Raw genomic sequence first — 25,595 nt, forward strand, 5'->3', positions numbered from 1 at the left:
GGCACTCCTTGCACCATGACTTTTGCCGCGACCTCACGCTGTTCCAATTTCCCCATCCACCCTTCCGCATCTGTCTATATCTCTTGGCACTCCATATACCTATGCAGATGTCCCCTCCCCCTTCGCTTCACACCAGAAGAACCGTGATCAACTCTCTCACTCACACACACACATACAACCCGTCTGGACACATCAACAACACTCACACTCACACTCACCATCCCCCCCGTACATGCCGACTTCCTTTCCATCCTACCATCTCGACACCATGTCCGGCCAAATGCAGCCAGCACAACTACACCGACGCACCTCTCGTGGTTCGGCCAGCCAATCAGGATGCCGTTCGTCACGCATTGAAAAGACAAAGAGCCACCACAGCAGCCCAAAGGCCATGGAGAGGCGCAAGACTACTTCCGAGACCAAGCTATATGCTACCCTCGACGACCACTACCGAATGATGTTTGGCGTAGAGGCAGAAGAGGAGGAGCGTCCCCAATCAACCCGACCCGTGAGCTGGCATCCCGCGTCATCACAGATGCAGACTGCACAACAAACAAACTACTTTGACCCCATGCCAAGTCAAGACTGGCAGCAAAACTACTCACCATCACGAGACTCGTGCCATGGTTCCGACTACTACTCGCTCTCTGCCCGCAACTCGATGCTCGAGCCCCGGACTAGTGCTCCCTCAGAGTACGGCTGGCAAAGCATGCCTCAACACACTCCCGGCTATGTCGACTCTTGTGTCAACACACCCACCTCGGAGCCTCTTCCATGGTACCTGCAGCAATGGGCACAGAAGAACCAGGCACACAACACTGCCTCTGCCCAGCAGCAAGACCAGGACATGGACGACGAAGAGGAAGGCGAAAAGCTTGTAGCTCTTGGCCTATACGATGCTCCGGAGCCATCACTCAGCTGGGGTGCGCTCACGGAGGGTACCGGAAAAGGGCTTAAGCTCGAGGAGACTTGGCAACCACCCGAGGAGGACGAGGATGACCAAGACGATGACGATGACGCAAGCTCAGAGGGCAGTGTCGAGGAGCCATCGCCCCCCCTGCCGCCTGTCCATGTCAAGTCTCAAACACCCAACAGCCTGGAAGGCCAGAGCTTCTTCTTCGACGACGACGAGACCGTAACCAAGGAGTGGTGGTTTCAACAAGTCAAACAACCCTCTATGCCAGTGCGGGACGCTGGACTAGGATATGGGTGGTTGTGATTGTGGTCACAGCTTTACATTATTGTATATTTTTAGTCTTTGACCATTTTGGTCTTTTTTAGCACAGCACAGCACGGCGTTTTTTTTTTGGTTTGTTTGTTTTCATCAATGGCCCCCAGTTGGGAGCCAAAAAAAAGAGCACACTATTAGACAAGCAGCGAGAGCGAGCGAAAGAGATACCCCAGCCTTCACAGGCAAGAGAGCCAGTCTTTGCATCATCGCTCATACCGAGGTCAGATGGAGAGGAAATGCATGTATAGTAGTAGAGTACATTACATAGTAGCAGCAGTATAGTAGAAGAAGAAGAAGAAGAAGAAGAAAGGCATGACTGCAGCCAATCAAACACAATGACAAACAACATAACAAAATACCAAGTCCATTTTCCAATGACAAGACAAGGGTGACTGACTGACTACAATGGCAGGAGCAGTAGCAGCAGTAGCAGCAGGCAGCCAACCAGGGGGGAAGGCGCCCCTCAACACTATGCCGGCAACCACGACTACTACTATGACAACCACCATGTGCTTGAATATCGAATGTCGCTCGCTTGCTCACTCATTACTCAGTCATGTCATCCATCGCAGCCGTCAAAGCATCGGCCTGGTCGTGGCATGGCGCAAGCTTCTTCCACGCTTCTAGCCACACTTGCTCCAACCTTGGGAAACCCTACATGGTGGAACAGGACGACTAGCTTGCGGCATGCGCCGAGGCCAGGGTTGGGCGTCTCTGTCCCAAAACCCACGTCGAGCCCGGCGACCCAGCAAATGGCGCGTCGGCGACATGGGCCCGCATCCTCCGGGCCCATTTCCCTTCAGGTCCCAGCTGCCAGCCTGGACTGGGACTGGGACTGGGACTGGGACTGGGACTTGCGCAAATTGATCCAACAAGGCCATTGTGTCACACTGGCCGGCAAAGGCCCGATGACCGCCATCATCATCCCGTCCCTCAGCCTCATCCGCCAAAGCACTGACGGAACCGCCTTCACTAATCAACGCCTAACCGACAACTAACCGACGGCCCAGCTATCCCTCTCTGACTTGTCCTCCCTCATGCCGCCCCTTGGCCCGTCCACCCAATGTGCCGCCAAACGGGGAGGATCCATCTGCATCTTTTCCCCATCCATCGCCCAACCTCGGCGAGACCCGCCATAGTTGCCTCGTCCCAACTTTGCTCACCACGCCACCATGCCGCCCATGTCTGCCACGCTCGGACGCTACCCACGTAGCGCCCAATAGTCCTTCACACGACAAAGGTTCCAGAGTATGGGGTGCCAGATTGCCTTTGCCCCGGCTTTAACCGCCATTCTCTTACCTCATTGGCGCGATGCTCCACTCGCGCTAATCGCCTCCAGTCCAATCCAAGACGCTTTCTTTTTCTTTTCTTTTGATTTCCCAATCGTTTCGCATCCGACGCGTTCTCACGTGCCCTCTTGCTTTGAGACACGCAAATCACCCACTCCACTGGCAGGGGTCCCCACTGCCCTAGAGACCCAGCCTCTCTCTCTCTTTCTCTCTCTCTGTCTCTCTTGTCGCACGCCCTGAGGCTCGGGCGTGTAGAGCAAAATAACTCCGTGCGTGTGTGTATGTATGTGCGTGTGTGTGCGTATGTCCATGGACTCAAATAATAAAACTCGGTTTGTTGTCACGGCGTGGCGCAATGGCCATGAATTGCTTCAGCTACGCCACGACTTGTACTGCTCTGAGACGCTTAGAAGAGAAAAGGCTGTTAATAAGGTGAGCTGATTTTTGTCGGTCTGGTCGTCTAAGAAGCATAGTTCCAGACCGACGCAAGGCAAGAAGCAGTAAGCTGATGGCGCCTAGGTTTTTGCGTGGCGCCTGCGTAAGCCAGATACTCTACCTTTGCTGCTAGAGTCGACGGCAGATATTGTTGATGTCATCCTCCAAGATGGGAGGGGCGGCCTGCAGCACAATGCCCTGCGGCTGTTGTATGCAACAGCACTATCAAGGTAGGTTTCCCAACCAGCGGTCAATATTACCAGATGTGATTGATCCTTGTCCGGTGGTGGTTCGAGGTACCTATTGCACAAAATGCTTTGGACCAATACCCTTGTCTGCAGTGTATCATTCACATGCTTCGTCTTGCTTCACACCCAGACCCAAGCATGGGGAAATCGAGACAAACACAAAACATAGACAAGCCTCCGTCTAACAAGTGCGTAGATTCGTAACCGGTCTAGCAGACACCCAGATCGACTTGACGCGTGACCGCCCCTCGTGGTTCCCCGCTGGAAAGTCGCTCCAACTACCCCTCTCCCTGCTGGAAACACGGCACCGCATCGTCCATCGGCATTTGCCATCGCTTGCAGAGCTGAAGCGCGCTGCCGCAGACTCACTCGAGTGGCTGTGGGAGTGGTACTGGCGGCAACTGGACTATGCCTTTGAGACTGGCGGCGCCGGCGACGGCGAAGCTGGGGATGAGTTTGGGTCAGAAACCAGAGCAGCAATCAAAGAGAAACTGCAAGCTGTACTGAAGTCGTACGTCAAGGAAAGAAAAAATGAGATTAAGCAACGACGACAAGACAACAAGGCAGCCCAAACAGCCTTGTCAACATTCACCTTGCATTTCTCCGCCAACAAGCCAACACAGCGTATCCTGCTTGACCTCCTCGTAGACGAAAAAATGATTCTCCCCACCGACAAAAAACTAGGCTCGTCAATGTCGGGCGCCTTTCTCATCTGGACACCCCTTCTCACAGCCTTGTGCACTTCATCTACCCTGCCCCTCAACGCACTCATCACCCGCCTCCTCGACCACCTCTCCCCGTTCAAGGTAAGCAGCACCCATTACCATCATACTTCTACTACGCCGGACTCGGAGAATCCCATCAAAGAAGCAATCTACACCTGGCTCTCCCACATGCTCACCTCATCCGACTGGGCCTCCGCAAGACGCATCGCTGCCTCGGCAGAGAAACTGCACGAAGAAGCGCTTGTGCGGATTTTCTCCGCCCCGTGTTTCTGGGCCTGTAAACTCGCCGAGGCGTTGCTGGATAAAGGAGATGTAGCTAATGCGGAGGCCTGGCGTGCGGTTTTAGATGCTGCGAGGGGTGAGGGCGAAGGCGAAGGAGAGGAAGAGGGGGGTGAGATGGATGTTGATGTCGAGGACGAGGTCGAGGTCGAGAGTATAGCGGCGGCGTTGCCTGTTCGACGGGTTGGAGGCGATATGCAGAAGAAGATTCAGGGCCCGGTTAAGGTGTTGGGGATGTGGAAGGCGAGGCCCATTGGGTGGCTAGCTGAGGAGTGGGAGGATGATGAGTGACGTCCTTCTCCATGGTTGAAGCATCTGGTGGCTGGGGGGGGGGTGTTTTTTTCTTCTGGTATAAAAGTGAATTTGCAATAGACATAACAACAAAAGTTTGTGTTGGTTTACATGTATGGAAAATACGTAGAGGATAAATAAACCCCCCTCCACCCTTTTTTTTTGACATGTTTTTTTTTCTTCTTCTTCTTTTCTTCTCTATCTTGATTTATCGTCTCCTGTTTTCCCAGAATCTTGACCATATGACATTCATGCTTGTTTTCCATGTTGAATACTTAAAAGTCTATCACAACATGCACATGCCTCCTTGTACTCGATTTAACTACTGTTGTTTTTTTACTTTCAAACCGCCAGTCTAGATTGCCAAAAAAAAACGACAGACTTGAGCAAGTATAAAAGGTTCAGGGATGGTAATAACATTGTATTTTTACAGAGCGAAAAAAGGGGGGAGAAAGGATTTATATCTTTGCCTTTACATCAGCGGGTAAGATGCGATCTTCAATCATACGCATGAGTTTGATAGTTTGTTCCGCCAGTGTGAGGGTGAGAATCTAGATGAAAATGTCAGCATAAACTCTCCAGTCGTTCCCATAAAAACCCCCACCCTTCCTGAGAGAGAGTGAGATGAAGAAAGAAAGAAAACATACCGTATGCGGCAATATCCTGGCCAAATGCGCAAAATACCCCTTATACAACGCAAACACGCCCTCCGTCCGCACCGTCCTGGCCAGACAATCAAACGCACTACTGTACAAATTCCCCGTCTGATTATACATGCGCGACATAATCGTGTCCGGGGGGTGCATAACACAGCAGACGACAAAGCCGCTCGCTGTGCTACTCGCGATGTGCAGCGGCATACCCTCCTGCATACCTAGATGCTTCACCAACCGCCTCTTTGCGAAGAAATACGTGGGAAGCTGGACGGAGCTGCCGAATCCCGTTCGTACCATTGCGGGGCCCACTCCTCTATACAATCCCCGTATGCCCTCGCTGCTGTAGATTTGACGCATGCCGTCCAGCGCGTTGCGGTAGTGGTGTTGGGTACCGACGGGGAGAAAAGGGGAGTAGGATTGCAGACGGGTTTTCACGAGGAAGAAGGGGGACCCGGCTGCGGCGCCGAGGACGCCCGATGAGGCGCCCGAGAAGAGGTTTATGGAAAAGGATTGGAGGTTGGGGTCGTGGTAGAGGGTCGTGGTGAGGGTTTTGCGGATGGGTTCGTAGAAGCCGAGGCGGCAGCCGTTGAGGGTCATTTGGTAGATGTACTGTAGTTGTGTATTGTTAGATTTGGTATGCTTCTTCACCCTTTTTTTGTTGGAGATGTATTCATTTGGCATTCTTCTTCGCCTTTCTTTTTTTTCCCGGGGAGATATATTTGGGGGGTTTTTTTGACTTCGAGGGAATTTGATGAGAGAGACGTACTGCACATCCTAAACCGCGTAATAGACCTCGGGGTCCCTCATTCTTGAGAATGACGCTGACACCGTGGAAGACTCCTCGGTATAACCGCGGTGCATCGCTCTTTGCCTTTAGCTCGCCTTGTAGTTGTAGTCTGGGCGAAAGCGGTCAACCAGCGTGTTCGCTTTGCGGGATATTTTATTGAAGGCTAAGCCATCGGGAAGAGAGTGATTATTTTGCGCACCGGATCTTGACTGTTTCGAAGCCGTGCGTCACTGTCACGGCTCCGCATGCTGCTATGCCGCCGGCTATGAAGGAGCTGGAGACGGTAGACATTAGCTTTTGTGTATCTTGGTTGATGATAGGTGTTGTCTTACCCAAGGGTTGTAGACATGCTGCGGCCTTTTATGCGACTGGGCGCTCTGACTGTGCCTGACTGTGATGTTCCGAACAGGTGTATCGCCGTTTGAGGTCCTACGACAAAAGTCGCCGTCTACCGTTTCGTATGTGTGTCGCCGTTTACCGGATGTTGGTCAATTTCAAGGGGGAAAGGAGTGTAGGGCTTGGAGTCAAGACCGTAGGAAAGTAAAAAGAATTGACAAGTGTTGTAGTGTACAGAAGGGCAATGCCGGGCGTAGTAATTGTGAATAATCTCTCGGGGGTCCGGTTTCGGCTCAAGGCCGGTTGACGCTGTGACCCACTTTCTACCTCGCACCGCATTCTCATGCGCGCATTCCGCCGGCTCTAGCTCAGTCCTACGGTCGCGTCGCGTCAACCCTCACGCCTACGGAATTGCTACTCGATGCACATGGACATGTAAAGGAGATATCGAGCTAAGGATTCACGAGCTCCTCCCCACCCAAGCACTGCGATGGCGACGCCTGGCGGAGGGCCTCCTCCACCGCCTGCAGGCCCGCCGACACAAAAAGTGAGCGACGTCATAACGAGCTTCCGGCCTCAAAGAGTGAGAAGTCCCTTTTGCGCCCATGACTATCTACATACCTGTATTGACCAGGTTCACAGCGCTTCAAGTCTGGCGGTCACGGCACGTCCATTACCTCGCTCGACTTTGACGACTCGGGCGAACTCGCCATTGTAGCCCGCGACGACGACACACTGCAAATCTACAACTGCAAAGAAGGCAAACATGCAAAAGAGCTCAAGAGCCAAAAATACGGCGTCCACCTTGCGCGCTTCAGCCACCACGCCCAGAGCATCATCTACGCTAGCACAAAGGTCGACGATACCATCCGCTTCCTCTCCACCCACGATAACTCGTACATACGCTATTTCAAGGGCCACACCGACACCGTTACGTCGATTGCGCTATGTCCGTCCAAAGACGACTTCATCAGCTGCTCGCGGGACAACACGGTGCGGCTCTGGAACCTACAGTCGCCAAACTACGTTGGCTTGCTCAATCTGCACGCGCCTTATCTCGCTGCCTACGACCCATCAGCGACCGTCATTGCCATTGCTTCGCCGCCGACGCAATCTATCCTCCTCTATGACATGCGAAACTACGACAAGCCGCCATTCGCCACGTTTGACCTGCTAGAGTACGAGCAGCGCTTTATGGGGGGACAAAAGGTGGATTGGACAAAGATGGAGTTCAGCAATGACGGCAAGAGTCTAGTCGTAGCCACCAATGGCAGTGGCCACTTCGTCCTCGATGCCTTCTCCGGCGATATCTCGCATTTTTGTTACCGCAAAGCTGGATCCTCGGGGCGCCTACCACCCGCGTCGTCCGTCACCAATGTCAGTGGCGCTGCACGCAACGGGGACACGCCTGCAAACGGCCAGGGCGATGTGTGCCTCACTCCAGACGGTCAGTTTTTGATTGGAGGTAGCGGAGAAGACGGCCTGCTGGTATGGGATATATCCAAGCCTCCTGCGCCCAATAACATCTTAGAGCCAATGGAGAAGCTTCCGGGTCAAGGCAAGGGTGCTGTTGTCGGGTATAACCCTAGGACGAACCTGCTCGCGAGTGCAGATAAAGATTTGTATCTCTGGCAGCCGGACGCCGATTTGATGATTTGAGGAGGGTATTGAGAAGCCTTGGGTACTACATGGGTGTTTATGGGAATAATAAAAACAGTCTGGACAAGAAAGGCTGGACCTGAGCGAAAAAAGGGATGCGCCAAATAAAGTGCAATGCGAGCAATCTGCCCCAAGGCCACCATCGTCTTGGAAAACAGGTAGATGAGCATGATTGGGAGCCCTCGGTCCGAATTGTGAAAAGCCCACGGTGGATGGCGCTACCGGATGCGCAGTAGGCAAAATGGGACTCTACGAAAAAGAAGGTCAGGCTCAAAGAGCATAGCAATACAACCAAACTTGCAAATTCATAGACACAAAGCCAGCGGATACGTATTCCAGATATCCGACCACGTGACGAATGCGAACCAGAGCGCCAAGAAGGGCACGGGCGGGCAACTCCTTTCAGGCGACATCTCGCTTGAGACTGTCGTCTGCTGCCATTGATCGATTTGCAGATCTGACAGAGAGCCCAATGCGAGCGAATGACCAAGCCTGCCACGGACATGAACTTTGCAGCAACCCCGAATCGAGCCGGACCCAAAGTGAATCAGTCGATGAGGGGCGCCTTGTGCTCCGCAAAGTTGCTTTTCTGACGCTCACCCCGCACAAGGATGGATTGTGGCGCTGAGCCTCGCACACAAGTCATCTGCGTTGAGTGAGCACAGATGGTGACGAGGTGCGGTGCTTGGGTTGCTTTGCATTTAGGCCCAGCACAGTGGGCCATGTTGCAGACACGGGCGAGTGTTTGTCCTTTGCACCACGGCATACTCAAATTGAACACATGAATGACTGCAGCGAGCATGGGGTTGGCTGACAAGACAGGGTGCAGACACAGCGCAGAGGCAAAATACGACGGCTCACGGCGGACTGTGAAACCATAGTATACAGGACCGACGCGTCCGCCCATGTCGAGGGCTATGGAGCCATGTCGCCATGGTCGAGGCTCTGGAGGGTTTGTGCTACGCATGTACAAGCGGCAGCTGAAGAGGCAGCCAACAGGCAGCGCAAACCCCAGGATTGCTTAGGTCGCTGGCGCCCGCAGACCCCGGCCGAGAGCGAGGATCAAAACTGGGCCAGTCGCTGTGCTTGCACCTGGAGCCGTGAGTTTGCCGTCAAATGGACCCGCTGTCATCTGGCTCGCCCTGGCCAGGATAGCCCGGATGCGTGGTGAGAGACTGACGACATGTTTGCTGAGCTCGTGAGTGCGACGATGAAGAAACGAAGCAGTGGTTGGTTGTTGTCGGAGAGCGAAAGCAGGTCGAGATGGGCTCTCGGGTGGCGAAGGACCACGCCCAAGGACCCCCTGGACCCTTAAGCCGAGCCCCGTGGTAGTACTGGAGGCCTTCTCCGCCCATGACATTGTCGCAAACGCCTCTCTCCCTCCCCACAAGCAAGCACAGAGAGGGGACCCATGACGGCCCCCATCTAGATGCAGCAGCCTCACCTTTTGGCCAGCAGAGTTTTCACGGCGCCCGTAGAGGAAAAGAAGCACCGTCCAGTCAGACGGGCGACATGTCGACGGCACTACTGGCGCACACCTACTGGGGTTCTCCGCATCTTGCCCATAGCGCTGGGTCATTCGCGCCTTGCCTCGTCAACTAACTAGCCATATCACCACGCCCCTCTTCTTCTGCCACTCCCCGACTCCTCCCCGACGGCTTACCCTGCCTTGACCTCTCGACTCTTCTACGCCTCAGACTCTTCCTGGTATCCCGAATTGAAACCTGCTCGCTGTTAAAACCGTGTCATCTGCGCGGGCCATGTCCGTCTCTCCGCCCTGAACATGGTCTCGTGACATGCTTCCATCTCGACACTGGTGCGTGCGGTCCACAGAGCCAGGTTTAGCTTCGCCTATTCACTAGCACTGCATTGGTTTTACGTTTGCTCCTGTGGCTTCGTCCCGTGCCCGTCAACCAAACTACACCTACACTCTCATCATCGACTCACTCTCCACCCAAGAATGCCAATCCGTCTCTTCACCTACTCCTTACCCAAGATCGTGCATGAGTTTGGGTAGTGGAGGATGTTGCGAGCCGGTACCGAGAGCACACGATCAACATTGAACCAGCCCCCTGGAACTGTCTGGACTACCAACGGTTCCGCCACGTTACCATTCATCTTGCTTCCGCCGCCAGCCATGAAGCTCACATTTCTGCCTCGGCCGCCGATATCCGCTTCCAGGAAGCGTAGCCGAGCTGTGGCTGATATCGACGGAGAACATTCATGTGTGCAGAAAAAGAAACGCAGGCTTCGACTATTTCTCATTACATCACGACTGTCTCCCCAGTTTTCTCATCCAGCAACCAACATTGTCGATCGAGGTAGCTCAAAGATTGCAGTATGGGCCAAGCAAAAGGCCCTGGGACGGAACTTGCTTCCCAAAGCTGCCATCCTGAACGGCATACGGAGACGGAACATTCTCATGAGGGACTCGTCTGGACCCAGTGCCCGAGTGTCGATTGTTCGGGAAAAGGAAAAAGCGCAGCTTGAACTGGCTCGTTTAGAATTCACTCACGGAAGCGTCGACACATATACTCATCCAGTCCTACTACAGAATCCATCAGTCCCACCCAGCGCCGCCATACGGTCCGGCAATCGCTTTGTCATGTCTGGGTCACCCACCAATTCTCCAAGTTCGTCAAGAAGCCCTTCACCCACATCACACGATTCGCCGACGTCAGGTCCTAATGAGACAGCATCGTTCCGTTCACCAAACGAAGCATGGGTCTTGACTTCATCACCAACCAAAGGACACTCGCTGCATAGAGACTACCATCCCCTTCCGCCGTCTCCGCTAGGTGTATCAAACTACGACGCTTTCGACGCGGAGGAAGATGAAGTGGACCTCTATGCTCATCTAGACGACGAAGAACCCCTGCCAAGTCCATTTGATGAAGAAGATGACGATGAGGTCGTCCCATTTTCTCCTTCTGCTGTCACCACCAATATCTCTACAGCAATACCAACCAGGACGGCGCATGCCACTAGCATGTACTCGGACTACACCATGCCAGACTATGGTCATGTTGACACAGATGCCAATTCATCATGGCTAAACACATATCCAACTTCTCATTCCGCATCAAAGCGGACAGACTCGTTTGCAACATCGCCCAACTTCCGCCCTTGCATACCGAAAAAGTCGATATCGCCAGAGATGTGCGCAGTAACGCCGACGACGTCTGTGTCGCCAAACTTTGCGCCATCGACGCCAATATCAGCTGATGCGACACCCATGGCGACATCGCCCAATTTCGTTTCTACAATGGCACCGCCGGTAATGTTTGCCGAGTTTCCGTCACTGGCGGCGGATGGGAACTCTACTACAAACCTTCGGCCATCATTGACGTCATCACGTCGGTCGTGGGTGAAGAAGGTGAGCTCGACTGACGAATCAATGCGTTGAGAATTGAGTGGTTAATCTTGTCGTCGTTGTTGTTTTAAAAAAAATCAAAAAGGCGAATCCCACCAGGCATCATGTGGGGGGGGGGACACAGAGCAAACATGTAATTGTATTCATCTTGCACAGGAGCATTTAAAGGGAAAAAGGAGCAAAAACTCGAGGCAATAACAAAAAGGCGATTATGGGAAGAGGGTTCTTAGCATGGGAGGGAAACTGCATTTCTGGCGCCAATCGAAGGCAATGTGATTGGGATTCTGTGGGCCAATAGTATACATGCATTTTTTTTCTCTGTATGTGCAATGTAAGATATGTGTAGTATATATGGCAAATACATACAAAGCAGAGCAGGCATATCCTGGTATATATATGTTTTTTTCTCTCCTGGGGTCAAGGAGAAGCAATTTAAAATCCAAAGGGGTTCTTCCTTGATCAAAGAACGAACATGGTATATATTTTTTTTCTCTTCATTCAATTTCCCACTATTCTGGAAACTTTGCTTTGATCTATGACGACTTCAACATCTCAAAGTACGAATCCCTCCCTCCCTCCCTCCCCCCTCCCTAACTGGCTCCTATTGCTGTTGCAACTTGCCTGCGCGATCAAGCGCAATATCACACATGGCCTGTATGGCCTCTTGGCGCTCAGCCGCGATATCGGCGCGCGCAATGCGATGACGCATATTATTCATGATTTCCGGGCGTGAGCGACCGTTTACGAAGACGCTGTTTTTTATTTCATTCTTTGATTAATTAACTCTTCTCTGAACCTTTATTTTTTCCCTTCTTCTTCTTTTTCTTCTTCTTTGGCTCGGAAAACGGAAGCGTATCAAAGGGAAATAAGATAAGAAGCAAGGAATGGGATAAGAAAGAGAGAGAAGGAGGGGGGGGGGGGGGGGGGAAGGAAATAAAACATACACATATCTTAAACCCGGAAATGTAACTTCATACTCTTCATTTAGGTCCTTTAGTTCCTCTCCTTCTCCGGCTAGATTCGCCTGCTCAGCTCGGCTTTGCTCGCTCTCTACTTTCTTCGCGCCTAGCCTTGGGTGCGCGCATAGTATCTCCTGTAAGCGTTCTGCGTCCTCTGGGGTGGAAGAGGCGGTCAAAGCGCGCAGTTGGGTTCCGATGGCGGTGATGAGGACGGCGTAGGAAGGGAAGGTAGTGCTGCGCAGGACGGGGAGGGTGAGGGTGTGCAGGGCGGGGCTGGGCTCGAAGAGGAGGTCGAGGGTTGTGGTTAGGGTTGTGTCGGGGGAGTGGGGGAGGGAGGAGATTGGGGGAAGAGAGGGGGTCATTGTTTGGTGGGATTTGGGGTGTGGATTTGTTGCTTTTCTTCTCTGGCTTGGGTTGGAGATTGGTGGCCGTTTTGCTTTTTTGGTGATTGGAGTACGAGGGTGGATTGAGGGGTGGATGGGGGTGGCACGCTGAGGGTAGTGGACCGGGGATTGGGGGAGGTATGACGTCTTGTGGGTTTGGGTTTCTGGTTCAAGTGTGTATTGGAAGCGTGAATAGAGAATTCTGAAGGAAGAGAGGTGCAATTGCTATTCTTTGTCGTTGGTTTTAAGACTTTTCTCCTACTCCCTTCGGCACGGCCGCTGCCGTCCGATCAGCGATGCGGTAATGGATGCATAGTGGAGGATACTGCAGGTCGAAGCTGCATGCTGCAAGGGGAGCAAGACGGTCACTGGTCTTGAAGATGCAAATGGGTGGGTCGTCTTGGTGCGGGGCAGATGTGATTGCGATAGTGGCACGACGCTTCTTTGGGTCTTGGACAGACGGTGGCTGGCTAGCTTTCTGCTGGCCTCGATGGTCTTTGGTCACGCATCGTGTTTCTGGTGGCCGAGATCAAGGTGAGATATCTTGTGTGTATATACTACTACTTACCAAAATGTCGTCATGTAGCTGACAGATTTACTGCCAAGAGGGCCATGCGCGGAAGAATAAAACAACCTTCAAAGTGTAGAAATGCCAGCGTTTCAAGGAACAGCCATGACGAGGCAGCGATCTCCCGTTGTGACCAGGTGCAAGAAATGTAAAACGGCGGGTTGCTTCTTTTCCGGCATCCCATGTGTGCCGTTGGCGAAAAGCAATTGCGCAATCCGGGGCACCAACGGCCATAAAATACCCCAGCCATGACGTGACAAAAATCAATCATACCTCATGCGGTGCCTGGCTGTGACTCTGCGTGCCTCAGGAATACTGATGGAGTCGTGCCGTGTTCCTGCGTCGGGTGGAGAGAGAGGGGGGAGGGAGTCTATCAATGCAGGCCCCATTGCCACATGGGCGGCACGAGGGTGGTCGTGGTAAGATGGTACCCTAAGCATAGCGCAGACACGCAGGTACCACAGCCCATGCCTCTGAGGCGTCAAAGGGCCGTTTTTTGTGTAGGCATACAGACACATTGTTTTGCTTTGTCGGTGAATAGTTCGGGTCGGCAAGCAGTGGAGACTGGGAGAGGGAGGAGGGAAAGGTGCGGGCTAGGGGCGTTTCCAGGGCTGCGCACCGGTTTACCCCTGTGTGCTTGTGTGCCTGAAACGCCGCGTCTCCACGTTTGGCCGTCCATTTGGCTTTGACTTGCGAACTCGCGTCCCCTTTGCAGTTGCCGGGTGCTCAGCGCATTGTTCCCAGACCTACGCACAAGGCCCTTTGCACATGTACATGCGCACATACTACATACTTACATACTTGAGTCTTGCTGAAGCCGTCGCATTGCCTCAGTGACCACCACCCACACACTCTGTCTCTCACCCCCCCCTCTCTCTCTCCCCATGGCCCGTGCCATGCGCCTCTGAGACCCTTTGCTCTCTCTCTCTTCTCTCGTATCTCTCCAATTGCGGACCCCCGGCCGGGTTGACCCCTGTCCAGCTTTGACCTCCTGGATATCTTGATTGCCCGTCGTCGAGCGACCAGCGGCGACGAAAAAAGAAAGCCGCTTCTTTTGCTCTGAATACGCACGGCTTTGGAGAGAGCCTGTCCCCACACGCCCGGCCCTCTCTCTTTGCTCCACGGCTACCATCATGTCGCTCAACGGGCTCGACAATGTAGAAGTCACACAGGCGTATCAGGGCGCCCTTGCCGAGGCTGGTGGTTGGTACGACTCTCCCGCTACTTCTCGCCTGCTTGTTTGCGCGCGCAGTATGCTGACATTTGGCCGTCTAGGTTCTTGTTGAGATATACGTCAAGGGACTCTGTCGAAGTCCTCAAGCGGGGCACTGGCGGAGCAGGAGAGGCGCGCGCTGCCGTCGCTCAGTACGAGGACAAGTCACCGCTATATGGTCTCCTGCTCTATCGTCGGCGCAAGGTCTTGGTCAAATACGTGCCGGATGGCACTTCGCGCCTGCTGCAAGGTATGCCGCAATGCTGACTTTGCTGCATGGATTGCTGCTGACTGCCCATCTGTAGCACGTGTCGCTGTCCACTTCATCAACATCTCGGAGAAGTTTGCGCCTCACGACATTGTCCTGTCCATCTCCACTCCAGAAGAACTTAGTGATGCCGCCCTCGCGTCAGCATGCAGTCTGCACACCGCCGCACCTTCAAGCTCCTCGTCCAGCGGGTCATCGCGCGGGCCAAAACTTAGTTGGATTCAGGAAACTGCCGAGGAGACATGTCAGCCAGACTCAACTGAAAAGTTGACAGCATCGGAAACGGCGGATACCAGTATACCCACTATAATGGAGCCGATCAGAAGTAGTACTGAGGAAGACCCCACACGGTGTGCCTCTCTTACTTCGCAAACCGAGTCTGTCCTGTTGATACTCGAGGAAAAGGTGGTTGGCCATAAGATTGCACCGCACATCTCTCATGTCACCGTTGAGACGGTGACTGAGCCTCCAGAGACACCCGAAACCACTGATCTGTCGGACCTGCAAGACACGTTCAAGAACTACGACTCGCTGTTTGAGGGCGGACCGGAGCCGAGAAGCTCGTCTCAGACGACGCGGCCAGACTACAACGAGCTTTATGAGCACTACTACGCGCAGTACACCAAGCCCAAGGTCAAGCTGGGTCCACGGCCACGCCAGTCGCTCGAAGGAAAGCGCCCGGCCACGTCAGGGAACACGTCACAAGACATGGCAAGACAGGTGGCATCGCTCCCCGCGGGGCTGCGCGCTGCGGCGCGAAAGGCGGCCCAGAAGAAGGAGTCCAAAACTGCCTCGTCCAGCGCTGTTCCCGCCATTGCGGTTCCTCCACCACTCGATTTGCCTCCGATGCCCGAGGTGCCACACTCGCCTGTTTCGTCACTATACACGCCGCGCTCGCCAATCAGTGTCAAGTCTATGCCTGTTGCTGCATATAAAAGCCATCTTCGAGCCACGGGAACGACACAAGAGCGGACGAGGCTGATGAAGGCCCTGGAGCTGCGCAAGAAGCAGCAGCAGGCCCAGCAGGCGAAGAAGGACAAGGAGGCGGCCGACGAGTCGACTGTAGATACTGAGGAGGCGGAAGTAGGTGAAGAGGCGACAGACTCGGCGGAGATGACTCGTACCGAACATGGCGAGGAGCCTGAGGCAAACAAAGAGACATTGCTTGGTGATAATCTGCACACTTCCCAAGGCCCAAGCAATCCTGGGCTCGTCTTTGCGGACAACCCAACCGAGGGAGACGACCTAAACTCGACTGTGTCGATATCATCTCCCATCTCCGCCCAAACCCACGGTTCGTCTGGCGCACCATCAACGCGGCCGTCGTCCTTGTCCGAAGATGAGAGCGGACTAGACGACCCACAAAAGCGCCAGGGTACGCTAGAGTCCCAAGCTCCTGATCCCTTTGACGAAGAACAATCCGTCGACAGTACACCAACCGTGGTCGCTGACAGCACCACCCCCCCTCCGCCCACCAACGCCCACGACGAACCCACGCAGGGTCCGCTAATCACCCAACGGGCGCCTTCTTTTGACGACGATGCAGACAGCAGCAGCAGGAGGAACACGCTGAGGCCTGCCGAGGACGACACCCACACCCGCCGCCGCTCGAACCGGGAGTCGACCATATACATGCCCTCCGATGCGGCAGCGCAGCCAGAGCAGGGACCGGCTACAAAGCGCAACAGAGAATCTATGCTGTTGCCCGCTGGCTCCAAGAGGGACAGCTGGTTCGAATCCAAGGGGAAGCGCCGTGCACAACTCGACCCACTCAACGTCAGTGCGGAAAACTCCGAAACCGAATATCTGTCCGACGACTCCTTCATGGAAGAGTTGCAGAGCGCTACAGTACATGAAGCCAAGCCTATGTCTGTGTCCAAGTCGCCCATCATGCCCTTCTTTCCACGCAAGTCACCGTCCCAAGCTGAGCTGTCGACACCCCCCAGGTCAGCATCGTCAAACTACCCTACTAGTCTTACGCGTCCCTCCCCCGAACAACAGCCTGCTCGCAAAGTGTCTGGCGGCTGGCCGCCGCCACCGCGGTCAGACACGTCGTCGGCTCCCAAGAAGATCAATGTTTCGTCTGGCATCTCACAAAGAATCAAGGCTCTTGCCGAAAAGACTAACAGGGAGTCGGCTTCTGTAAACCCTGCAGCTGCTACCCTGAGTGCGCCAAGTTCGTCTGTTGCCCAACGCAAGTCTTCTTTCTTTGCATCCTCGCCCCTTGACACATCGCCCAATGGATTGTCTGCCTCTCGCAATGGAAACGCCTGGAGCCGGCCGTCGTCTTCTGCCTCAATGATTGATAGGAAACCGTCGGGTCCAATCAAGTCGACCGTATACAATGTGCAACAGGGGCCCGAGAAGCCAGAGTCTGTTCAGGTTACTGCACGAATTGTTCGTGATGAGCGAACAATGAACCCCACTCTAGCCATGCCAACCGAGGGCACACCGCTGGACCTCCACCAGAGCCCCCTGATTATTGACCACCAAATAGCCACTCCCACACCCAAGAGTCCCCCTCAGCCGCCGAAACCGGAGACACCGGTCTCTCGAGACACTTCGTCATCGCACTCTCGGGACCACAGTCTGGCACCCTCGCGGACGTCTTCGGAGAGCACATGGAGGACATTTGGTCGCCGGATGAGTGAGTCGAGGTCTGTTCACAGCCACGATGGCGACGAGAAGAAGGAAGACAAGAAGGAGAAGAAGGAGTCGCGCACGACCAAGATGTTCAAGCGCATGTCTTCATCCATGTCTTCCATGCCCTGGAAGAGTTCGAGCAGCAGCCTGACACTTCCGGAGAACGACATGCGGTCGACATCGTTGTCGTCTCTGCGGGAGCCACCACCTCCTATGCACGTCGGTGACTTGAATGTTCAGTTTCCCGACACTTTGGTAAGTTGATTGTGTATACACAGTTTGCTTTTTTTTTTTACTGTATGCTAACTTTACACCAGCTCTGGAAGCGAAGATGGGTCGAGATCGACTCCATGGGCAACCTGGTCCTTAGCCCGTCAAAGCACAACGAGAAGGGAATCGTCAAGCGTTTCCACCTTAGCGACTTCCGCGCCCCATACCCTCCCGACCAGGACCGACAAGAGCTGCCCAACAGCGTCGTCTTGGATTTTGTTGATGGCCGGACGCTGCAGTGCGCGTGCGAGACACACACAGCCCAAGCCCAGGTTCTGCAAAGTAAGTTTCTCAAATTCGAAGATGTATGAGACATGCTGACAGCCTATAGTCCTCCGCGAAGCGCACGATGCTTGGCTAGCATACAACCAGGCGCAGTAGAGCCCTTGCCCTACAGCACCTATACCCTCATTAGACTTTCTTTTACTCTCTCTTAGCCACCTGGATGTAGTAGCCAGCGACTCCTTATTCTCTTTGTCATGACGTACGACTACAGCATCAAGCACCACCCTTCTTTCCTTGTGTTGGATATAAAATGGTTCTACACTGGGGCTGTGTCATTTTCCTTGCCTAGTTTCTTCTTCCTCTTCTTCTTCTCTTAGCACATTTTGTAGAGTTTTTACTTTTTTTCCCTTTGCATACCCGTTTAGCGTTTGGGGGGGAAAGTCCAGGGGGAGGCCATAGGGCAGGCTTGGAGCATCACCATCATCACCATTGTCACCACCAGCAATGCCGTCTTGTTTTCTCTTCTTCTCCCATTTCTGGCATAAGGGGACCAATTTGTATAATATTTAATGCTGCACTGGAAGGCAGACTGGCAGATAGCTGCTGGTACTTTTCAGTCCAGGGCGGCACATGTAGTCTGAGACGGCTAGAATGCAAGAGAGCAATAGTCCTCTTTTGAGCGACTGTGCAGCTGGTGTGCTTGTGATGTGCCATGTGATTGTACAGTAATAATACCATGTGCTTGTCGGGTGGCGGCGGGCTGGGCGTGGGCTGGCGGGGCTGGTCGGCCAGGGTGGAGTAAGCATAAGCGAGGGGAGTGCCTGACGTCGTCATACCAGCATCGTGCATTTGATGGATGTGAACATGTGCCAGGACAAGAGGACAGCAATGGGTCATGATGCTCTGCGCAATAGGGCCTACTCTTGCCCCCGGCTCTCTCTCCCACCTGCGCTGCTCTGCTCCTCGTGCTCTCGGTCTACACACACACCTGCTATAGTCTGCGCTCCAAAAGACCAAGAGGCGCCGCGCCGACATCCATCGAAACGCGCCCCGTAAACTCCGCACTCCGCATGCACATGTCTAGGAACCGCTGTCGCGACACTCTTCCTACACACACACCACTCCTCGGCCTCGGGTCCCGCTGCCACAGCGCATCCTGCAGCGACCACGCGTCAATCGAGCGAACAGCCCCTGTCGTTTAGGCTACCACATCCACTATTCCACCGTGCCTCAGCCTGCCAACCGTACAAATAAGCAACTCTGCGACCCGCTTGGGACTCTCCTCGAGCCATGCCGGCGTCTTCGTCTGTCCACCCGTTTGCCTCTCCCAACGCCATCCCGCCCCGCACGAGTTCCACGGGCATCCTGAACCCTAGCCCCGGCAGTCCCAAGCAGCCACCCTCGAGAACATCGGTTCTGCGTCCCTTGAGCGAGATTGACTGGCTGGGACAGAGCAAGAAGAGCAAGACGAGCCACTCTGCCGAGCCACTGAACGCCCATCTACAAGAACAACGGACCACGCCCCACTTGGCCTCCAACAAGTCCCTGTCTGCTACCGACGGCATCGACTCCTACATGGACACCACGAGCCCGAATCACGATGGCGGCGCAAACTACCCTACCCCGCTGTCCCCGCCCTCGGAACACTCCAAAGGCATAGGCGAGGAGCTCATTTACGGAAATGGCGTCGCGTGGACAGAGGAGAAGGAGCGCATACTGCTAGGGCCATATGACTACTTGTACGGGCATCCAGGCAAGGACATCCGTAGCCAATGCATAGCTGCTTTCAACCTGTGGCTCAAAGTGCCGCCGGAAAGACTTGACATTATTACAAAAGTAGTGGGAATGTTGCATACCTCGAGTTTGCTGTGTGTACCTTTGCTGACATACTTTTCGACTTTTGCCGCTGACTTTTACTTCTTCTCTCCAGTGTCGATGATGTAGAAGACTCATCTGTCCTCCGCCGCGGTATTCCCGTCGCTCACGCAATATTCGGCACGCCCCAGACCATCAATTCAGCCAATTATGTCTACTTCCGCGCCCTCGCCCTGCTGCTCTCCATGAACAACCCCAAACTCATCGAGATATTCACCGAGGAGCTACTGAATCTGCACCGCGGCCAGGGCATGGATCTTTACTGGCGAGACAGCCTAACCTGTCCCAGCGAAGCAGACTACCTAGAAATGGTCGGCAACAAAACCGGCGGCCTATTCCGCCTAGCCATCAAACTCATGCAAGCAGAGTCGCAAACAGAAATGTACTCGTCGCCTCCTCTCTCTCTCTCTCTCTCTCTCTCTCGCCATTCCTCCTGATGACTAACATTTCGCAGCGACTGCACCCCCCTCGTCTCAACCATCGGCCTCCTTTTCCAAATCCTAGACGACCACCTCAACCTCTCGCCAACCTCCGGCTACACCTCCCTCAAGGGTCTCTGCGAAGACCTCACCGAGGGAAAATTCAGCTTTCCCGTCATCCACGCCATACGCGCCGACCCTTCCAATACCATCCTTATCAATATCCTCAAGCAGAAGACGACGGACGAGGAGGTGAAGAAGTATGCGCTGAGGTATATGGAGAGTAAAGGGAGTTTTGAGTATAGTAAGAGTGTAGTCGCAGAACTCAGGGCCAAGGTTGAGGAGCATGTGCAGAGGGTTGAGGGGGTACTTGGGGAGGAAGGGAGGGAGGGGGCCGAGGCGTTGAGAGTTATGCTCGCGAGGCTGGTGTTGAGGTGATGAAGGGAAACGTTTCTGAAAAAGAAAATTCTTTTAGCAGCGAGGTGAGGCATGTTAATAGAGGTTGCTTGATTGCTTGATTATGGGTTCTTGGGATGATGATGATGATGGATGAAATCTTGTTTTACGGCCTTGAAATAGTTTTGAGAGACCAAAATGGTATACCCCACATTTTTTATCTTTTATTTTCCTCAATACAATTGTTATATTGTTATTATTTTTCCCAGAGGAAAGTGATTGCTTTTTGTTGACTTGGTAAGTTTTCGTATTGAGCTGCGGAATGAAATAATAATAATAATAATAATAATAATAAAAGGGAATACTGTCTATTCCATGTTCGTAAAATGAAAATGCATAGAAAAAAAAGGGGGGGGGAATGCCATGTGCCCCAACGCCAGTATCAAAGATGCAAAACTCCGTCGCTCCCAATTTGAAATAACAAGATGATTTCCTTTCCCCCCCTTTTTGATTCCTTTGGACTTGCAACCTCCAAAATTCATCATCTCGCTTCCAAACAAAAGACATTCAAGATTTCACCTTCTTCGCCGTCTTCTTATTTGGCTCAGCCAGAATCCTATCCCGGTGCGCGCCCAGCAACTTTGCAACTTCAGCTTTGAACTGCTCGACCCTCTGCTCATGCTCAGGCACTGAATCGTCCGAGCTGCGTGAGCTCCAGGGACCCGACAGACACATCTCGCCCAGCGTCAGAACATCGAGAGCTGCATCGGGCTTGCCTTTTGCCGCGCCAACAGCTTCCAACCAGGGAAATGCATCGCGGTAGAATTGGTCTGCTCCATCGTGCATGGCACGGTAGCTGCCAATTGGCGCTCGGATGTCAAACGAGGTGAGATTGGTGGCCCAGGCGAGGGCGGCAAAGCACGCGTTGTTGTAGACTTTCATTGCGCGGCTGTGGTGCCAGCCTAGGATCTGGAGCTTCCTGAGGCGCTGAGCACGTACAGGGCCAAGGTTGATGAGAAAGCTGTAGAGGGCGAGGCTGTCGACGAAGGTGAGTTGGTTGCCGTACAAGATGTCGATGCCCTCGTGGTAGATTTGCTTGTTCACTGCGAGTAGTGATGGAACGAGAGGAACATAGTCTCCATTGGCATCGATGTTATCTCCGGTAGCGCGTTTGGAGGTTGTGTTGTAGTATCTGCTGATTTTTGACATGTATTCTGCTGACACGCGGGCGGCGACACGGCGCTTTTTGTAGCAGGCGCTGATAAAGTTAATGCCAGATGGATCGCAGAGCGCATAGTTATAGATTGTGTTCCGAATCTCTGCAGGAAGGTCCAGGAAGGGGAAGGTCTTGCGCTTTGGAAGTGTTTTGGTTGTTCGAGCTTTGGGCTTCTGGTAAAGCTCCGTTAGTATAGGCCACTCTCTTGCACGCGGCAGTGCATCGCACCTTTGCTTGAGGGCTCTCAAAATCAGATTCCGTATCTGAGTATTCTAGGTCGTCAAGATGGTATGAGACTTGCGTCCTCTTGCGCTTTGAGTAGCGACCAGATGCAAACGTCTCTGCAGGAGCTGTGGCGGCAGACATGGTAGATTGGATGGAGTTTTCAAATCAAATAGTCCGAGAGAAGTTGAGATGCAATTGAATGTAGATGGAAACGGAGATGTACCTCTGAGTTGCTTTAATAGAATCACTATGGTGAGTGTCGCAAAGTCAGGCGCAGTTTGCTTTGGGACTAGTGTAGGCTGCAATGCGGAATTGCAGGGATTAGCAAGGCATCAACTCGACGGCGCAGGCACCGCCTGGTAAGATCGGTAGAAGTGGAGATTGCACGGCTTTGCCTCAGCTTTACATGTAAGCGTTTGAACGTTTGGTGGCAAACCTTGGAGTAAAGGTGAGAAAAGAGAAAGAGGGAAAGGCCGAGTCGCAATGGCGTCACTCCTCGCGCTTAGCCAGGCACCCCACTAACCGGAATGAGAGGGCAAATTATCATTCACCATCACCAGCAAAATGTCTTCAATACGATCGCTCACCTCTTTCAAGCTCGATTTACCTCCCAGCTGCATCGAATTCTTTCCGCTCAACCCGCAGTATGCAGTAGTCGGCACGTACAACCTTGAAAAGTCCGACGAGAAGGATGCTGCAGGAAGCGCTCCCCAGGATGGAAAAGTCAGTGCCAAAAATCAGCAGCGCAACGGCAGCTTGATATTGGTAAAGGTGGACGGTGACAACGTGTATGTATAACTTTACGATTCTTGGGGTTTCAACTCCTTATATCGTAATTTTCATGTGCTAACTCCCAAAGCAACATCATTCAAACTCTCGCCACGCCATCAGCCATCCTGGACATTCACTTCTTGACGCACGTCACAAGCTCAAACTTTGGTGTTGCGACTTCCACAGGAGCTTTTGCCATTTACGAGCTTCAGTCGTGGCAGCGCAACCCTAGCATCAGCCACATCAAGACCATCCAGTATTTCCCTGAAGATGTACTCATCACTGCCTTTTCATGGCATCCAGAGTCTTTCATGGTCGGTATGACGCTCTCAAACGGGCAGGTTTGTCTTGGCGTAATCGACACAGAAGGTGAAGATGATTCCCCCACCAAGCTGGAGGTTGCTACGCATGATCTGGAAGCTTGGACTCTGGCGTTCCTTCCTGATGGCTCTGGACTACTCTCTGGAGGTGACGATAGCACGCTGCGTTTCGCTGAACTATCTGACGGCTCTGGAGGTAGTGTACCTTGGATGGATGGGAAGATACATGGTGCAGGTGTCACTGCTATTCTTCCTGTACACCTGGATACCCAGGGCCTTCTCGTTATTACTGGTAGCTACGACGACCACTTGAGGCTCGTACACATCCCCATTTCCGGACGCAGGCAGGTGCTTGCAGAGACCAATCTTGGAGGCGGAGTTTGGCGGCTCAAGCTACTTGACCGGAACCCCAAGTTGCCAGAGCATCACGGCGTGGAAAAGTGGAGGTCGGAGCCACCTCCTGAGGCTATCCTCTTGCTTGTGAGCTGCATGCATGCTGGTACGAGGATTGTCAGGCTCACCAAGAGTGCTGGGGAGTGGAAAATCGAGGTGTTGGCGAAGTTTGAGGAGCACGAGAGCATGAACTACGGTAGTGACTCCCAACCTGGGCTCAATAGCCAAGGCCAGCGGACATATATATCCACGAGTTTCTACGATCGTTTGCTGTGCTTGTGGAGATACTAGATAGATAGTACATGAGAGTATCGAATCAGACTTTGCAATATGAGGAGGCAAATCAAGTTCAAGATGAAATTGCTATGGAAACTAAAGTAAGAAAAGCATAAAGAAAAGAACAAATAATCAAACATCCGTCGTCATCAAACTATCCCAATCAATACTGTCAGGGTCAAAATTATTCCAATCCACATCCTCCCATCTCAAGTCACTACCACCAGTGAGGTCCAGCCCCATGCCATCGTGGCCCAGCTCCCCCACCTTGGCATCATTGCCCTCGACATTACTCATGTCGACGTTTTGAAGAAGAGAGGCGTCGGGGATGTGTCCTTCCCCGTTTGTGGAATTCGTGTTTCCGGAGAGAGTTGTCTCATTAGTGTAGGATCGCGTTCTTCCCTCCTCGTCGATCCATGTCTGGGGAACCGCCAGCTGCCCGAAGGAAGGGGCAGGAATCTGGCTTGGGCCCGCCGCAAAGGGCTGGGCCACCGCTTGTTGTGGTATTTGCTGCGCGAGCGCAGACTGGGGTTGGGAGGGGGGAGGGGGGAGAAGGGAGCGGTATGTTTCTGGGATCGGCGGCACCACTTCGACGCCGCCGTTTTCGTAAACGCGAATGTGCTCGCGAGAGAGATCGAGCGCGGTGGTTGGAACCGCTTGGTACCCAAAATTATTGGGCCCGTTCTCGATAATGACCAGCTTGTTGAGCTGGTATGATGTGTAGGTGGCGCCTTGGTGGTTGGTGAAGTCGCCGAGGTTGCTGAAGCCAACTTGTTGTGGCATGACAAGTTGGTACATCAGAGCTCCATTGTCGTAGAGCTCTTGAATCGTCATCGGCCGGCCAGTCTGGCCGATTGATGGGTATGGCACCCACATGAAGCCGAAAGGCAGTTGCTGCTGCTCGGCAGAAACTTCTTGTCGTGTACAACTTGCACCGTTGGACACGATTTTCATATGGCTACCGCTTTTGGTGCGGTAGTGACCGGGGATAGGCTGGTGGTTGGTGTTTTTCATCAGGGCCTGATAGGCCTCGTAGTCTTCCTTGATGAGCATGACCTTCTCCAGCTCCGCCTGCATCTGGTTCCTGTGCGAGGTTGTCTGGTTCTTCATCTTGGAGTATTTGGAGACCATTTTGAACAGCTTGTAAAGGGGGGTTCCGCTTAGTCTTCTGTTTGGTGATGTTGGTATGAGAGTGCTTATGTGATGGTACTGTGAGATGGCGAGATGGGAATTATAGGAGGGAAGTTCCCTTCTTTTATACTTACAAGAACACATAGCTAGAACCATGCAAAAATACCCCACACGGAAGTACGACTAATCGCTGTAATAATTCAGTGACACGTATTCACTCAACACATTACACTCCAAAGTCACCACTCCAGACATAATCGGAATCAAAAGCATTGGCCGTTATGAAAATAGCATCTTCGTTGACAGGGAAACACAGGTAACATCTTGGAACATCAAAGCAATCAGCCACTCCTTATACGACATTAACTTAATGAACCTTGGGTTCTCATGTCAGAAAATAGCTAAACAAGATCAGGCAGACTTCTATTGGTGTCAAATCATCGTGAGTCTCATTAACAGCAGATGACATATCTGGGACTAAACCGCTTCATTGTGGTGCTGGTGATTCAATAGGGGGCAATAGGCCAGTCATCGGCGCTGGATTCACCAAATAAATGCCGCTCACACTTCAATAAGGGAAAACGATGGTTACAACCAGAAAACGAGCGACATCGTGGACGAAATCTACACCAATCGGTATGTTTCGGTACAGGACAGAAGACACATCTGCTATATGTACTGGCTGTCATATGTGACACTGCCATCGTGAGGTTGGGGAATCATGGTCCTCCCGGT

At 53.1% G+C, this 25,595-nt stretch overlaps 14 protein-coding genes across 14 annotated transcripts; 9 read left to right on the forward strand and 5 right to left on the reverse strand.

Annotated features, from left to right (window-relative positions):
- Window positions 1–268: 268 nt before the first annotated feature.
- On the forward strand, window positions 269–1,219 carry COCMIDRAFT_93329 (uncharacterized protein; the record flags this gene model as incomplete). Its single annotated transcript, XM_007689039.1, has 1 exon — window positions 269–1,219. The coding sequence occupies one exon, from the start codon at window positions 269–271 to the stop codon at window positions 1,217–1,219; it is 951 nt and encodes a 316-aa protein (XP_007687229.1).
- Window positions 1,220–1,830: 611 nt separating this feature from the next.
- On the forward strand, window positions 1,831–2,229 carry COCMIDRAFT_4619 (uncharacterized protein; the record flags this gene model as incomplete). Its single annotated transcript, XM_007689004.1, has 1 exon — window positions 1,831–2,229. One exon carries the CDS (start codon window positions 1,831–1,833, stop codon window positions 2,227–2,229), a length of 399 nt encoding a protein of 132 aa, XP_007687194.1.
- A 600-nt stretch (window positions 2,230–2,829) lies between these two features.
- On the forward strand, window positions 2,830–4,498 carry COCMIDRAFT_93388 (uncharacterized protein; the record flags this gene model as incomplete). Its single annotated transcript, XM_007689040.1, has 3 exons — window positions 2,830–2,952; window positions 3,040–3,185; window positions 3,400–4,498. The coding sequence occupies 3 exons, from the start codon at window positions 2,830–2,832 to the stop codon at window positions 4,496–4,498; spliced, it is 1,368 nt and encodes a 455-aa protein (XP_007687230.1).
- A 458-nt stretch (window positions 4,499–4,956) lies between these two features.
- Window positions 4,957–6,290, reverse strand: COCMIDRAFT_36075 (uncharacterized protein; the record flags this gene model as incomplete). Its single annotated transcript, XM_007689021.1, has 5 exons — window positions 4,957–5,049; window positions 5,146–5,763; window positions 5,921–6,050; window positions 6,141–6,215; window positions 6,274–6,290. 5 exons carry the CDS (start codon window positions 6,288–6,290, stop codon window positions 4,957–4,959), a joined length of 933 nt encoding a protein of 310 aa, XP_007687211.1.
- A 477-nt stretch (window positions 6,291–6,767) lies between these two features.
- On the forward strand, window positions 6,768–7,936 carry COCMIDRAFT_93395 (uncharacterized protein; the record flags this gene model as incomplete). The annotated part of the gene is made up of 2 exons (XM_007689041.1): window positions 6,768–6,860; window positions 6,920–7,936. The coding sequence occupies 2 exons, from the start codon at window positions 6,768–6,770 to the stop codon at window positions 7,934–7,936; spliced, it is 1,110 nt and encodes a 369-aa protein (XP_007687231.1).
- Window positions 7,937–8,957: 1,021 nt separating this feature from the next.
- On the reverse strand, window positions 8,958–9,296 carry COCMIDRAFT_4623 (uncharacterized protein; the record flags this gene model as incomplete). Its single annotated transcript, XM_007689005.1, has 1 exon — window positions 8,958–9,296. One exon carries the CDS (start codon window positions 9,294–9,296, stop codon window positions 8,958–8,960), a length of 339 nt encoding a protein of 112 aa, XP_007687195.1.
- Window positions 9,297–10,073: 777 nt separating this feature from the next.
- Window positions 10,074–10,520, forward strand: COCMIDRAFT_51727 (uncharacterized protein; the record flags this gene model as incomplete). The annotated part of the gene is made up of 1 exon (XM_007689042.1): window positions 10,074–10,520. A coding segment is annotated over one exon (447 nt), but the record flags the coding sequence as incomplete, so codon positions are not given.
- Window positions 10,521–10,925: 405 nt separating this feature from the next.
- COCMIDRAFT_52786 (uncharacterized protein) lies at window positions 10,926–11,315 on the forward strand (the record flags this gene model as incomplete). The annotated part of the gene is made up of 1 exon (XM_007689043.1): window positions 10,926–11,315. A coding segment is annotated over one exon (390 nt), but the record flags the coding sequence as incomplete, so codon positions are not given.
- A 595-nt stretch (window positions 11,316–11,910) lies between these two features.
- COCMIDRAFT_93268 (uncharacterized protein) lies at window positions 11,911–12,630 on the reverse strand (the record flags this gene model as incomplete). The annotated part of the gene is made up of 2 exons (XM_007689044.1): window positions 11,911–12,061; window positions 12,254–12,630. 2 exons carry the CDS (start codon window positions 12,628–12,630, stop codon window positions 11,911–11,913), a joined length of 528 nt encoding a protein of 175 aa, XP_007687234.1.
- A 1,722-nt stretch (window positions 12,631–14,352) lies between these two features.
- On the forward strand, window positions 14,353–17,994 carry COCMIDRAFT_36079 (uncharacterized protein; the record flags this gene model as incomplete). Its single annotated transcript, XM_007689022.1, has 5 exons — window positions 14,353–14,426; window positions 14,495–14,682; window positions 14,738–17,598; window positions 17,661–17,895; window positions 17,945–17,994. 5 exons carry the CDS (start codon window positions 14,353–14,355, stop codon window positions 17,992–17,994), a joined length of 3,408 nt encoding a protein of 1,135 aa, XP_007687212.1.
- A 1,134-nt stretch (window positions 17,995–19,128) lies between these two features.
- COCMIDRAFT_93248 (uncharacterized protein) lies at window positions 19,129–20,570 on the forward strand (the record flags this gene model as incomplete). Its single annotated transcript, XM_007689045.1, has 3 exons — window positions 19,129–19,706; window positions 19,769–20,095; window positions 20,168–20,570. The coding sequence occupies 3 exons, from the start codon at window positions 19,129–19,131 to the stop codon at window positions 20,568–20,570; spliced, it is 1,308 nt and encodes a 435-aa protein (XP_007687235.1).
- A 525-nt stretch (window positions 20,571–21,095) lies between these two features.
- On the reverse strand, window positions 21,096–22,110 carry COCMIDRAFT_25673 (uncharacterized protein; the record flags this gene model as incomplete). The annotated part of the gene is made up of 2 exons (XM_007689018.1): window positions 21,096–21,917; window positions 21,973–22,110. 2 exons carry the CDS (start codon window positions 22,108–22,110, stop codon window positions 21,096–21,098), a joined length of 960 nt encoding a protein of 319 aa, XP_007687208.1.
- A 423-nt stretch (window positions 22,111–22,533) lies between these two features.
- On the forward strand, window positions 22,534–23,744 carry COCMIDRAFT_93387 (uncharacterized protein; the record flags this gene model as incomplete). The annotated part of the gene is made up of 2 exons (XM_007689046.1): window positions 22,534–22,757; window positions 22,829–23,744. 2 exons carry the CDS (start codon window positions 22,534–22,536, stop codon window positions 23,742–23,744), a joined length of 1,140 nt encoding a protein of 379 aa, XP_007687236.1.
- A 555-nt stretch (window positions 23,745–24,299) lies between these two features.
- Window positions 24,300–24,860, reverse strand: COCMIDRAFT_59109 (uncharacterized protein; the record flags this gene model as incomplete). Its single annotated transcript, XM_007689047.1, has 1 exon — window positions 24,300–24,860. A coding segment is annotated over one exon (561 nt), but the record flags the coding sequence as incomplete, so codon positions are not given.
- Between the last annotated feature and the right edge of the window lie 735 nt (window positions 24,861–25,595).

Source organism: Bipolaris oryzae (genome assembly GCF_000523455.1).
Source record: "Bipolaris oryzae ATCC 44560 unplaced genomic scaffold scaffold_51, whole genome shotgun sequence".
NCBI lineage: Eukaryota > Fungi > Ascomycota > Dothideomycetes > Pleosporales > Pleosporaceae > Bipolaris > Bipolaris oryzae.